At 39.1% G+C, this 15626-nt stretch overlaps 1 protein-coding gene across 1 annotated transcript; it reads left to right on the top strand.

Annotated features, from left to right (window-relative positions):
* Positions 1 to 3899: 3899 nt before the first annotated feature.
* LOC577299 (heterogeneous nuclear ribonucleoprotein A3 homolog 2) lies at positions 3900 to 15325 on the top strand. Its single transcript, XM_777535.5, is given in 10 exon segments — positions 3900 to 4040; positions 5669 to 5959; positions 6457 to 6688; positions 7302 to 7505; positions 7508 to 8026; positions 8280 to 8516; positions 9376 to 9471; positions 10443 to 10946; positions 11416 to 11488; positions 12895 to 15325. Coding segments are annotated over 9 exon segments (2133 nt in total). The 5' UTR covers positions 3900 to 4022; the 3' UTR covers positions 11448 to 11488; positions 12895 to 15325.
* Positions 15326 to 15626: the final 301 nt, after the last annotated feature.

The following is a 15626-nucleotide window of genomic DNA, read 5'->3' as shown; positions in this document are numbered from 1 at the left end:
GTTCCTCAGGTAGACAAAGGGACAGCCCTTCACTGCTATTATGTAAAAATGTGTAGAACAGGTGTCACATGCATATTCACCTGTTCTACACATTTTTACATAATAGCATGAAGGGATGTTCCTTTGTTTTCCTGAGGAACTGTATATTTTGTCCGCTTTCATTGTCTGTCATGTTCATAGTGCTAATGACGACTGGCCGGAATGCTCCCCAGGGAGTGGATATTGTGCGCGGTTAAGCCTGAATCCGATGACCGGGGTAATAATATAAACGCTTAGACACATCATTGTATATTAATATTATTATTATTATTATTAATTAATTATGTTAGTACAAGTAAAAGCGTTAGAAAAATCAATTTCTATAAGTTTAAAGATACGACTAGTGGGCTTGCCATGAGATGACATAATATGTCATAAGCATATAGCAGCAAGACCATATCCGAACTGACAACTGAAATGGATGAATATATCAACGGAAAGCTTATAAGCCATAGATTACAATAATATAAATTGTATGCCATTTTAGTGTCCGTCAGCAAGCGTTGAAAATAAGAAGTTGCGACCTAAAAAAATTGCTATCGACTTGATGACATCATCTCATGTGGAGTATACGCATATTCACAAGACTTTGCATTCTTTAACCACTGCTCATCGCCTCAGCTATATAGGTGAACAAAAACAAGACGCGACCGGTCGGGTCCACATGTTATGTCGTCCAGGCGCGTACACAGGGGGGGGGGGGGGGGGGGGGGGGGGGGGGGGGGGGGTTACCCCCCCTTTGGTAATTTTCCGTGTGTAAACCCCCCCTTAACCCCCCTAAACCCCCCCTTTGATTTTTTGATTTTTTTTTTTTTTTTTATTTATTAAAAAAAAAAAAAAAATTCCCATGGCTGACGTAAAAAGCTAACCCACCCCCCCCCCCCCATTGAACCAAAATGTCAAATTTTCAAATTTCGAGACCAAAAAAAAAAAAAAAAGTGTCCTCTTACCCCCCCCCCCCCCCCCCCCCCCCCCCCCCCCCCCCCCCCCCCCCCACTTATTCAACGGCTGGCTGAGTCGTTGCGAAATTTTCGGCCCGATTTATAAATGTTAGAACCCCCTTGAAAAAATCCTGCGTACGCACCTGATGTCGTCACTGTTACTTCGGCAAATTTGACCACGGTTGACCCGTAATTTGGAGGGGTGCGGAAAATGAGGTTTTAATTTGCTTTAGTGCAATAACGAAAGGGTAAATACTAGTTATTCTTTCATATTCTACATTCATTCAGTATTCCATTTATATCAAGATATATTTCATCGAATAGGGTCTTTAAGCAGATAGCAGATATAAAATGTCATATTATCAGATAGCAGCTTCTAACGACGATTATTTTTATTATTGATGTCGCAGCGACACTTATAACAGAAATAGCTGATTAGGCCTACAATTATTATCTCGTCATTTGCTCATTTATCGTCTTTATACTTCTCGCTTTTTCGTGGGATTCCCCCCCCCCCCCCCACACCCTCATCGGCCCGCACAGTGAACAGCAGGGGAGGGTGGGCAGCGGGTGGCACGGTCATGAACCTGGCGATCGAGCCCCGCGAGCTTTCCTTTGCGATTTGTACTAATGTTTTTCTTGAGTCTTCAGTGTTCAAAGGGAGGGGGATCTGTACCTGTTCACCCCATGCTGGAAACACCACTGGTCCATTGGCTATATACTAGAATTGCAGACAGGAACCACGGAGCCGGACACGCTGGGATCTCTCCTACAGCTGTTTCCGTCAGAGAGCACCATCAAGAACTTCAAGAATAAACCTATTTTCAACATGAATCGGAAGTTAATATTTGCTTTCTGTGTCTATTCCTTTATGTTTCACGGAATAAAGACAATGGAAGTCGAAGCAAAAATGAAAGTAATAAAAATGATTAAAATCGTTCTTTCAGCCTGATGTTTGGGATTTCCTTTGTTCGGTCATGCTTGTTATAAGATTTCTATAGCGAGGCTAACAATATATTTCCGCTGCTCATCGTCATAATTTTAGATGTACACAAAGAGTAATTACATAAATAAATCTCCTTTTACAAAAATCTAACAAAATACACAAAGTGCTTCATTAAAGAATCACAATTTCAATTGTATCTAAATGCATCGGGCTGTCATCGTCTCCAGCCATTCCTAGGATGATAGACGAAATTTTATACCGCACCCAACACCCCCTCCCCCAAAATGAGGGGGGCCCTCTCTCTCTATCTCTCTCTTTCTCTAGAGAGAAAGGGCTCTGTCCCTGCAATCCTTCAGGGGCCCCAAGGCGTATCCTAAAGAGAAGTGGTTCCCTACACAACTCTTTGTTCTATAAATTTGTCCTTAGGAGAATGTGCGGTAGAAAGAATTTCAAGTGATATCTTGAAGGTTATGAGCTGCTAAAACTTGTAGAGCATCCTGAGGCTCCGCCCCCTGGACCACATCAATAAAAATAGAAGTGGTTCCCGAGAAGACTTTTAAATTTGTTCTATAAAATTGTCCTCAGTAGAGAGTGTGTTTTTATCGCTCAAAATGGCTATCTAGCTTGAAGGTTCTCGAATTGCTAATACTCGAGAACCCTAGACATGGCTCTGACCCTGCATCACAGGGGCCCTAAGATGCCCCTGGACCCCACCCTGCATGAAGGGCTCGCGCTATTATTATGCGCTCACAGTGCGCTTCGCCGTCGCCCCTTTTCGGAATATCCTGAATCTACCGCTGAACATTTCCTACAGACCGATTGACCATCAAAGATGAGGCCTACCACAATCACGATGTCTGCAATGTGATTGTGGATGAGTAATATCCACACCAGTTGGGAAACAATGGTTAACAGCGTGATCAAGAACTAGTACATGAGAGAGAGAGAGAGAGAGAGAGAGAGAGAAAGAAAGAAAGAGAGATGGATCAACTAATATTGACCACTGAATACCATGATGTCTGCAGTGTGATTATGGATGACTATTAGTTCCAACTACAACATAATGAGAAACAATTGAATTCCATGCTTGAGATAAGTCGGTCAAGAGAAACTTTTGCATAATAAATGCATTACTGAGCTACCAACAGTCATGAGACCTACTTTACATCTGACTCATTTTGTTTCTAGGTCACATTGAATACAATGTTTCACGTGAACTGAGTGATCATAATATGGAGGTTAAGACCTCCCCCCCCCCCCCCCCCCCCACTCCCTCCATAAGTTACTTGTGCATAGAGTGGTAGTGGAAAGGTGATTTAACTCCAGTAATTTGATTCAGATAATATAGGATAGGGAAGGGATATAAGGTTATAAGTATTTTCTTTTCAAATGTAGACAAATTCATTATATCTCTCTCCACCCCGTCTCTCTTATCTTTAAAAAAAAGAGAGATAGGAAGGGATCAGTTAAAGTTTTGTTGTTTTCAGTGATATCAATCTAAATGTGGTATCAGAATCTAAATTTATTCTTATTTTAAAAGGGCTAAAGTAGGGGATTACCTTCAAAGATGATATCATTATGGTCATAAGCTGTGTTCCCCCCAAATAAAAGCTAATCGAAACAAAGTTAGATCTCCCCTGGGACTTGCAATAGTTTTTCACTAGAGTATATAGGATGTAGAGGAGAAGAATTAATCCGGACCATGGAAGAAAAGGCGTATTTTGTTAATACGCCTGAAATGGGCTGTCCCGGGGCTGTCCGCCGTATGTATTTGTATGTTGTGATGATTTTATACGGAAAAAACAAAAACAAACAAACATTACTCTTTATACCAAGCTCAAATTCATCAGATAATTAGAAAAGTAGTATGCTACCATTACCAAGAGTCTTGTGGAACAAACTTGACATGTTCTGTTTTCATCATTCTCTCGACTCATTAGCTAGAAAATTGCATATGCGCAAGCGCCATCTAGTGTTGAAGGTGAGAGAAAACTGCTGGCGTCGCATGCAACTTCGCATCACTTTTTCCGGATCAAGTTGTATTTGTTTTCACATTTCGCCGTTTTCGAGATAGATAGACAGCAATAAAATCAAAGATGGCAATGGGAGGGCCGGTATGTATACTTATTGATATTAACTTTTATAAAGCAAATTAATGAAATTTTTATCATGTTTATATGTTAAATATTCGGCAAAAAGCCACTTCTCGATTCTCAGCTCAGTCAACATTCTGTGCACAAAAACACAAAGAAAATTCAAGTTCGGACACAGATATGGGTAGATGGGACTAGATTTTACACTATAAATGGACGCTTGTTCACAACTGTGACCATACTTTGGACCCGTAACACCGGTGTTGAGATACCTTACTATAACACATCAAAAATCATATAAATTTCCCACAATTCAAATAACTGTTATGATAAAAAGTTGTTATCTTTGTTGCCTGTAATCTTTATCGTGATCGTGTCAAATTTCTATTTATTTCTCCTAAAAACGAAGACATTTCTGATTTCATTAGATTAGTGAGTAGTTCTAGTCTAGACTTCGTACACACTTCGTACACACCGCTGCACAATACACAACGTCACAAGTGCATACCGACGGTGGGTTTCGGACGCGAGTGTGTGCGCTTGCGTGAAGTAGTGACTGTAATCTCAGATCCTCATTAAATTCATGCAAGCAATTTACATTTTAATTGATGATCATTTATGAATACGGTAGCTTAATTCATGCACAATACACAAGTGCATATGACGGTGGGTTTCGGACACGCGCCTGCGTGAAGTTAGCGACTGTTATCTCAGATCCTCATTAAATCTATGCAAGCAGTTCACATTATGAATCGATGATGATCATTACGGTCGCTAACTTCATGCAGGCGCAGGCGCCCTACCGAAACCCTCCACCGGTATGCACTTATATATTGTGCAGCGGTTTGCAGTGAAACCTCTGAGAAAGTGTATAGACCTAGACTATACTAATGTCTTTTTTTTATGAAAAAATACTCCAAAAAAGAAAATTTACACGAAACAGGTAAGAAGATTAAGATTAACAAATGTGGAAGATTTAGGCCCTAAATGATTTTGGTGTGTTTAACCCATAGTGTGCCATGAGGCTGCATGCACGCTACCTATTGAGTGCCATGTGCGTGCAAGGGCGCTTTCGTAAGAGCAGTTATTGCTCATGCTCATTGGGCTGTGCTGTGTGTTTTGCACTCACCATTCATAGAACCTTCGCGTAAATCAGATTATCTCCAAAACAACCTGGCACAATGGGGATTACCCCTGTGGCACGATAAGAGTTAAGTGAGCTGATAATATGTATACTCTAGATCTATTCTGTTTATGAAATATGAGAGCTCACAAGCTCTTGAGCATCTATTAATTCTAAAATTCTAAAATAATCTAGTCAAACTTCAAGAACATCCTGAAATTTCTCTAGAAAAGTAGAATTATTTTAAATTGTTTAAAAAGATACTAAAATAGTAAAAAATATGATCAAAAACAACATGTCAATTATCAATAACTTCTTGATGCAGAATATTAGTCCAAGGTCTACTCTGAAGCTCATTTAGTTTAATTAGAGGCATTGTTTCAGGACAACGCAATCCTATTTAAATCATTCTAGAGCATTTTAGGATGTTCCGGAAGTTTGACTTTATTTGGGCAGAAATTGTAGAATTACCAAGCATTCCTTATCATTTGTTCATGTTTTTTTGTTGCTTCACTACTTATTCCAGGACCGCGACGCCATTTACCGTGAAATCGATGAACCTATCAATGTCAGGAAGCTGTTCTTGGGTGGGCTCAGAAGCCAAAGTTCAGAGAGACATCTGTATGAAGCTTTCCTCCCGTTTGGCCACATCGTGGATGTCCTCATGGTCCGAGGGCCAAACCACAAACCCAAAGGCTTCGGCTTTGTCACCTTCAGCAAGGCGTACATGATGGAAGCGGTCATCACTGCTCATCCCGATATGCGAGTGATAGTTGACGGAAAGAGCGTGGAGATAAAGAGAATATCAGAAGGCGAAGTAATAATAATAATAGAGAAAGAATTGCATACTTTTGATTGTTTTTATAATTGATTGACAGAGGTGTAAGATTGAATAGTGATAGAATATATCATGCACTGAGTGAGAGGCTCCGGTTGACATGGATTTTTTAAAGTGCCTGGCATAAGACTACGCCAGTCTCCAAAGATCCATGAATTTGCAGGTGCCTAGTAAAGAGTGCATCGCCTGGTATACTGTATAAGCTGATATTTTCGCGAATGACAGGCTAAGTGACATTTTCCGTAGTATGGCCTATCTGAATTAATTATGCCTCATAAAGACTTTATTCTATATTTGGTCAAAGAAACCCTCTTTTTGTTATCATTGCACTAAGTTTCCGGAATTTTCATATTTCATGTATATATTTTTTCTAATGGAACTCTGTAGGAGCTTCTCAGAGCCAATTGCTACTGTGTCATTTTAGGCCAAGTAAGACCTGGTGAAAACTGATTAATCCCTTTTTATTGTTCTTCTAGCCCAGCCGTTCCAAAGCTGCGTTATTAAAGGCTGCCATACCCAATGAGAACACAAATCGGATCTTTGTGGGTGGTATTCCCGAAAACACCACGGAGGCTGCCATGATCGATGCTTTCGGCAAATTCGGGGAAGTAGTAGAAGTTGAGATCCCACCCAACGAGAAGAATGGAAAGCCAAGAGGATTTGCCTTTGTCACCTTTGCAACTAAGGAGATTGTAGGGGAGGTTGTAGGTAAGCATCCAGTTTTTCTAAAAAATCCATCTGGGGGGCTTTTCATGAAACAATTAGTCTGTGGTTTTCACCGACTGATATCATTTTCATCAACAATTTTATTGTCACAGACTAATTTCCAGGCCTCTGATTAGTCAAATTTAATCAGCGCTGACAGTTGTCGGTGGACAAATGTTGATGAAACTCCAATGTGAAGAAATTAGTCATATTTAATGTAATTTTGCGTGCCTTTCTTAATATTTCACCTAATTGCTGCTGCTCACAGACTTTCGATTGTTATTATTTGTGCAGAATCTTAATTTATTATGTATACATGCATCAATTAACGCGGTAAACTGTGACTGTTTTTGTATTATGACGTAACATGTAATATGCTTTCAATTTCCGTACCTTATAGCACAGACCTAGTGTATACCTTTTTTGTGTGTATCTCCCATTCATTTATCTTTAAAAAACCTCTCTTTTTGTGCCGCTTTACTGTGAAACATCTGAACATGCCTTATGGGTGCACATAACCTTGACCAATGCTGTGTGTTATTAAGATGAAGAAATATTTGTTACACATGGGCATTGAGTGAACTCCTCCCAACTCTGTTTCTCTCAATTTTTTTAGCAACAAAATATCACACTTTCCTTGGGAGGAAGGTAGAGGTGAAGAGAGCTATTGAAAAAGAGCAACTGCGGAGAGACACAGCACCCCCTATCCCCGATCCAGCTAACAAGTCTGAAGGCAAGGGTAAAGGAAATCAGGGAGGAGGAGGTTATGTAAGAAGAGGAGGAGAAGGTCACGGAAGAGGAGGTGGAGGTGGTCGAGGAGGAGGAGTGGTGGTCGAGGAGGAGGAGGTTGGGGTGGTCGAGGAGGAGGAGGGCATCAAGGGGGAGATCGTGGAGGAGGTGGCAATTGGGGCCCTAATGGTGGTGGAAGAGATTTTGGAAGAGACCATATGAGGGGCATGTATGATGGTCCAGGGCGAGGTGGACCAGGCAGGGATTTTGACCGAGGTTATGATATGGATAGACCACCTTATGACATGGGACCAGATAGACGCATGGGGATGGGTCCAGATAGGCCAATGGGCCATCGGGGACCTATGGAACAAATGGGACCACGAGGATCCATGGGACGAGAAGGGCCAATGGATCGAGGGCCTATGGGAATGGATCGAGGGAGAATGATGGAAAGGGGGCAAGGCATGGGTCCAAGAAGACCAGCAGGACCAGATGTGCCTGGAATACCAGGAGACTCAATGGGAATGGGACCAGGTGGACCAAGAGAAGGGAGAGGACCTGAACCAGGAAGGGGAGGTCAAGGATTTGGAGCTATGGACAAATGGGATGGTAAGTGCTAAAACATCCAACATTAGCCATTGCCTTTAAAGCCTATAGCACATTAAGAGAGGCAAATACATGTACAATGAAATTTAATTAGGATTCATTAATTTGAAATGCTCATAGGTTATACAAATGTCAAATGGGGTATATGCCTGAGCTTAAGGTCAGAGGACTTCTTGTTTGATTTAAGTCTTTGCATCAACTAAGTAAGGTCATATCAAGCAATGATTGTAATCCTTATTGTTCTCTTTGTCTATAGAGGCAATGTTCGATAGCATGCCTTCAGATGAGATGCTGAGAAAACAGTTTGGAGATAGCCCCATGGGCATGGACTTCCCAGGCTTTCCTGGAGAGGGACCATCGTCTCGCCCGGGTGGATCAGGAGGAATACCAGGAGGGATGCCAGGAGGGATGCCAGGAGGGATGTCAGGAGGGATGCCAGGAGGGATGCCAGGAGACTTCAGGAAGGAGATGAGCGAAGTAGAAAGGGACCTAGGTAATTATATGTCCTCTTGACCAGACTCTTTAATTTTGGAAGAAATGGGTACTTAAAGAATGTCACATGAATTATGTGAGTCGTCATGTTTGGGATCACCCTCCATCATGGAGCCACAAAAACCTATGGTGACAGGGCATTTGCATGTGGTGGACCAAAACTTTGGAACGCTTTCCCAGTGTCGCTACGGTCCATGACTGATGTTAAATTTTTTAAGAGAGCGCTGAAAACTCACAATTTTTATGAATGCATCCAGTAATTATGTAAACGTACATTGTACATTGTAAAGCGATATGAGAGGGCCTGCTTTCATGAAATGCGCTATAAAAGAATGAACTATTATTATTATGTCACACAAGTGACTTTTAATCTTGCTTATACTTTCATCGGAAAACAAGTTGGTATATTTTTCAAGAAACCTCATTTCTAGCCTGTCATTTGTTGAGACTCGTTTCTATGCTTTGATATTCTTTACTATAACCCTCAGATTGATGCATAGTGGATAACTGATATCATGTTGATATGAATTTGCCAATACATTTAAGTTGCTTTTTTTCTTCTTCACATGTCCTGTGAGTCACGCTGGAATGGCTAAACTTGATGACAACTCTTCTTGATTTTTTTAAATTTCAGATTTTTAAGATCAATTGTTGAATTTAGAGTTAACAATAATTTAATGCATTTGTACAGAGTTGTGTCACCTTAATTGCTTTATGGCTGAGATATTTGGATTCAAAGATTAGGGGTGAGGAGGTACTACCATACTCCTGTCTTTTGACCTGCAAATAAAGCCCAATCTTTTTGTTATTCCTAATCTTCTGTTATTCCTAATCTATCTCTGTTCATATCTTGAATACAGAAAGCTCTAAGAGCAAGATGAAGGAGTATTACCGCACCATGTACATGTGGAAGCTCAAATGGTACAAGATGATGAAGACCTGGACAGCAGCCAAAGGTAGGATAATCTCTTCCATAGTCTAGAAAGACCTAATCTAAATTGTGGTAGCTTGAGATGGTTGCGTCAGACATGCTCTGATGACAATTGCTCCGCAGTCAATGTCCTACACTAACTGAATTGCAACACTGCGCCAAATGCTATATGTAATGCTAACTCTGAACCTCTAAACCTATGGTAAAACCTTATTGCAACTTTTACTCTAACCCCGTATCTTTTGTGAAATAAAGCCCTCCGCAGTTGTCGCCAGGGCAAATCTCAGAGTACCCTTGAGATTGATGATGTATTGATTTGTGTTATATTAACATATGAACCTTTCAAACAAAAAAGGCAGTTATTAACTCCATCAACATTCAAACTGGAGGTCTCTTAAATTGAAATTGTAATTCCTCATGGTATTTTAGATGGTTTGCATTGATCACAAATGAAATAGAACAAATATTATGTCTACAGTGAGAATGCATCAGATTTGTAGTCATATTACCTTTGCCATATGCTTGTGTTCCTGTGCGTCCATGTGGAATTTGAAGTTACTATTTCTGCTACAATATTCAATATCAAATATTCAAATTTTATTGTCCAATGATTGGAAAAAATGTTGTTTGCATGTCGGTACAAGATTACAGATTATAAACATCAATAAGATACAGATGGATGGATACAGAATAGAACATTTGACTTGAACATAGGTAACACAAAATGCGATAGTTCAACATGCAGACTAAAATTTGAATCATAATACATAGTAAACTGAGATTTGAAAATGAAAAACATCACACCAGATACCAGTGAGGAAATACTTCATTTTCATTAACTCAATAGCATTCTCATTAAAACCACATAATTGAAGGGAATTGGATCTTAAAGTTCATGACAGGTCAACTTTGATTTAGGGGGTATTTTTTTCCATGTATGATAGAAACTGCTATAATTCACAAATTTGCTTTATTGCTGTCTCTGATTCCTTCCAGCTGCTGTCGCAGCAGAGGCAACTGTAAGTGGCATGGATGGTAGTCCTTCCAGAGACTCCTTCCCATCGACTCCTTCCAGGGACTCCTTCCCATTGACTAGCAAGCCACAAGGTAGTGCCTATGACACCATGAAGAGCCAATGGGAACAAGTGCATGGTCAAGCACCAGCTCAAGTAACGGCTCCAGCGCCAGCTCAAGCACCGGCTCAAGTGCTTGGTCAAATGCCAGGTCAGGGAGCAGTGGGTGGCGGAGGTGGAGACCGTTACAGAGGTCCATCAGAAGATTTTGGAGGGAGAGGCGCTGGTGGCAGCTATGGAAACCAAGGTCAAGCTGGTAACTATGGAAACCATGGTCAAGCTGGTAACTATGGAAACCAAGGTCAAGGTGGCAACTATGAAAGCCAAGGTCAAGCCACCAACTACAGCAGTCTTGGATCCAACTATGGCAGTACGCCTTCTAGTTTTGGACCTGTGAAGAAGGAACCTAGTTACCCTGGAGCGGGAGGTAATGAATTCAGGTTATCATTTCGTTCGCTGAGAGCCAAAATGGCAATAATTGTAATTATGTAAAACCATATGAATGAACATCCTTCTAGCTCTCAGCAGGTGATAAAAACATACAAGGTAGAGATTCTTTTCTGTGATTTCATTATGCATCAATGTATGACCGTAGTGGGGAAATGTTTTAAATCAGAATGTTTATTCAAGTCTCTCTACCAGTAATGTAAGATGATATTGATAATGTCTATTTCACCATAGTTTATAAACTGTCTGCGTTTTAATGTAAAGCTATAGGCTTTTTTTAAATCTGTCCAATTTACAAGGTTTTTTTTTCAGTGCAGAAAATCAAAATTTAGCTAAGATTTCTACTATTCAAAATAAACAGTAGAGAAATAAAAATGTAATTAATAAAAATTCCACTTATAATCATCAATCAAGAAAAAACTGAAATCTTATTTGACTCTCTTGTACAGGGCCATATGGAGGAGGAATGTCCGGAATATGAGAAGAAACTTACCTGGACACTCTAAGAATCCAGTGGAATAGGTAAGTATCATCGAGCCATCAGAGTCTCATGAAAGAACCGACTTCAGTATCCATTGTGCAATAAACAGGGATGCCAGTTTTCAGGCCAAAGCCTGATAACAGGTTGTGACACCTCGCTATTTTTAGAGCTTTTTCAGGCATGATATTGTGCACCTCAAATGGGACTCCAACATACCTGTGCCTCTGTTCAGGCTCAACGGGTGGGGGGGGGGGGGGGGGGGGGGTTAAGTAACTGGTATCTGTGAATGTAGACAGGGTATGACCTGTGCTATCGTGCCTTACCATGATTGCCAAGTTGTTCATGCACCCCATTTCCATGCACATGATATAACCAAATCAGATTGAACTGGGGAGTACCAAAAGGGAGGCATGCTCTTAATTTGTCACATCAAGGGTGGCCCCTTTGACAACAAAGCTGATAGGGCAGTCACCATGTCCCCACCCTACATGGCCCAATAAAATTGCTGCAATTTATTTTATTCCTACTGGAGTGCTCTAGATTACTATTCTCCGTCGTATGTTGAAGGAAAGCAACAATGGATTCTTTAACTTCTCCACTTTATCAAATCTTTATATTATTGTTACTATTTCCTATTTTATTTATTTATTTATTCATTTATGTCTTTATGTATTTATTTTATTTTATTTTCATTTTTCCAAAAGGGGGGGGGGGAGGAGAGTTCCTAACATCAACTTTGGTATTATCTAATTATTTAGGTAGTCCTAAAATTATGCCATTACTGAAATAGTGTAAATTTGATATTTATATTGAGGGATTGACTAGGCTAGATATGTAATCAACACTTCAGCAGTTCTAGTGTTGAAAACCCTCACTATATTTAGTCACTAGTTATTTTGAATGTTGTTTTACAAATAATTTATTCACTTTTAGATATAAATCTATTTATCACTAATTAGTCATAATTTTAGGTGACAATCTAATGGACTATTGGGCTTGAAATAGATATGACATTCGAGTTGTACTGCATGTGCTCTGGTGACTTTTGCTTCATGGTCAATAACCTACAGTGTAGAAGTGTCATAGTCGAGTGGTTCAAGCACTTGACCTGAAATTCAAAGGTCATGATTCGATCCCCAATACGGCACTAATGTCCTTTGGCAAGGCATTAATCTTCATTTGCCACACTCGACCCAGGTGAGGTAAATGGGTACCTGACAGGAATTAATTCCTTGAAATGCTGGAGTGCTGTAATGGCAGCTAGGCTAAAGCCAGAGTAATAATTAATGAGCCTCAGAATAGAATTTCTAGATAGACGGCGCTATAGAAATGCCTATAATTATTATTATGCTATCCAAATTCTGTACTTCAACCCTGGACAAAACCCTATACTTAGTCCACTCCTAACCGTAACCATTAACTTCATAATTTTTTCTTCACTTCACAGATTGCATTATGTTAGCCTTCCAGCCATCCAATGATCCAACACCTTAGCCACTAGCCATCTAATGCATTTTGAGTACTATTTTGAGTACTGTCCTTGAGAACTTGGCTACAGCTTGTGACCTAGGTGATCACAAGGAACCACACACAGCATAGTGCTGTAAATCATGGTATTACTGCTAGACTAGTGCCATTCATAGTTTATATAAACTCAATTATGTAATACAGAAGGAGAAAGAAAAGACCTTATTCAATGACAGAAGTTAAACTTGAGCTTTGGTTTACGCTTTGTTTAGATGTGAACTAGTGAACTTAGATCTCTATTTTGGGTTAAAATGTGTGTGGTACGAACCAAAGAATCTAGCTCCTGATTTACCTGAATGAGTTCTATCTGTCACTTGGTTGAAATCAGCTTAGTATCAGAAAGCGAGACCTCGACTTCAACCCATCATTAGGTTTTCTTGGTTGAAGGCGAGTTTAGTATAGTGACAACCTAGACCTCAACTTAAAATCTAGTTTTGGGTCCAAGTTTGGTAACGTGGATCTAAAACTTTTAGCTACTGATTCTAGTGTATATATTGGCTATTGCTTGTTCGTTGAATGCTTACTCAAATAGTGCTTTGTGAAACCCAAGGATGGTCTCCAACCATTTTGTTTCCATCATGTCTTCAAGAAAATCCTAGTCAATATAAAAAATAGAATTTGTAAAAGGCCAAGATAGGCAAACATCTGGGTTAACCATATGATAAAGGGTGACATGTAAATTGTTACCCCTAAAGAAAATAAAAGAACTGACATTTTAAAAGCTGCTTGACTACTTCAGAAAGCACAGAAATAGGCATATTCTATCTTCTATGCAATCACTGTTGTTTACAAATATAAATGATTGCTCATATGCACACTACTTGGTTAGATGTAACTGTAGTAGTTTTTCAAATGCATATATTTTTATACTCATTTTTTTTATGTAGTCACACGATGCATGATTGACCACTAGAAGAACATGATTTTAATAAACAGATACATCTACTATACCACTAGCCTATGCTAAGTATGAACTAGTTAGCTGACATTCTAGGCTAGCAATATATATAGCTACCCTGAGGTGAAACACATGTGAATACCAACTTACCAAGGTTTGAATTATGCTTGTTTAGCATAAATATTGCCATATAACTAGATCCTACGATATGAATTAAAAGATGTTATCAAAATGTGTATCTGCTGGTGTTGTATCAAAATCATGGATTTGTACATAGATTCCTGTACTGGTCAAAGAGATTTTTAAAATGACTGTTTAAGGGCTATGTGAAAAAGAATGTTTTATGTCATTAGCCTAAGAATATGATTAGCTCTGTAAGACTAGTCCATGTTACTTTATTGTTCACCAAAATCAAAGTGGCATTGTGTATGAATAGTATGTTTGCTCTAAAACCAGGCTATGCGGGTTGAATATATTCTGCTTTAGAGTTTCTATGTACTACTAGCTTTAAAGGTTTTAAAATCAAGCATTTTTACCGTCACAATTGTACTATTACTAAAAACATGTTTGCATTGATGGACAATGCAAATTGTTGTTTTTAATTCAGGCTTATGGGGATGAAAAATTTAGCACTAGCTCCTTTTTTAGGCTACCAGTAGGTCTATAACATAAAAATCAGATTGATTACTCATTTTTATTTCCAAAAAATACCTGGAAAGGTACCTTTTTTTTGGGGGGGGGGGGGTCATGTGATAAAAGCTAAACCTATGAGATATTTTTAGTTCTATTTTGAAAGTGTTAAACAAAGAAAATCAGAGCAGTAAGTTGGTGTCTTTAAAAAAAAATCAGATGAGATGTATATTATTTCAATTTGGTCAATTCATATACCTTTATTTTCACTTGTACATGTGAATGTTCGATTCTGTATGTAGCAGGTATGTACATGTAAGCTGTTACTTATTTAGCTTGTGCTAATGACATGTTCTGCAAAGAGCATTTCTGTCTGGCAAGTGTAGTGATTTTCCTACCATTTAGAGTTCTATCACAGTAACTGATTATGATTACTACTAGGTACAATGACCATATTGTTCAGAGCGATATGCCATTAGATGATATTGATAATACTGTCATAACTATATTAGATTATATTAGATTGTATTTCCTTTCAAAGAGGTGGAGCTAGCTTTCTATTTCTATATTCTTACCCCTCTTTAGCCCTATTACTAGCATATTTACCTTGTAGGAAATTTTACTGTTGAAAGTCGCTTCAACAGTGTTTTTAGTTTATTTTAAGGGTTCTTCTCTTTGTTAGTGTCTAGTTATCATTTTACCTTTATTGTTCATCAACTTTTGTTACATGTCATGTTTTTCCTCTGTAAATAATGAATTGTTGTCTTGTATTTCAGGATCTCTCATCAATAAATCATTGACTGAAAAGTAATGTTTCACTGAATTGTGTTTCTCTGGATTGTGTTTCTTGTGTAACTGTACATATTTCCTTCCTGAATTCATACAAATGGCTGTTTCTAATCTTATTCAGAGATATAGAAGGGGCAAGAGAAAAATAAATAATGAGAAAAAGGGAGAGAGAGAGAGAGAGGAGAGAGAGAGACAGAGAGAGAGAGAGAGAGAGACAGAGACAGACAGAGACAGACAGAGAAATGATGAGGGTGGTGGAGAAAAGTTAGAGGGAGCTTTCAAAAAGAGAGGTTATTTAAAAGATAGAAAAAAGTGAACGAGGTAACCTTTGTATG

Source organism: Strongylocentrotus purpuratus, unplaced genomic scaffold, assembly GCF_000002235.5.
Source record: "Strongylocentrotus purpuratus isolate Spur 01 unplaced genomic scaffold, Spur_5.0 spur5_scaffold_6, whole genome shotgun sequence".
Taxonomy (NCBI): Eukaryota; Metazoa; Echinodermata; class Echinoidea; order Camarodonta; family Strongylocentrotidae; genus Strongylocentrotus; species Strongylocentrotus purpuratus.
This window is presented reverse-complemented; position numbering and strand designations above follow the sequence as displayed.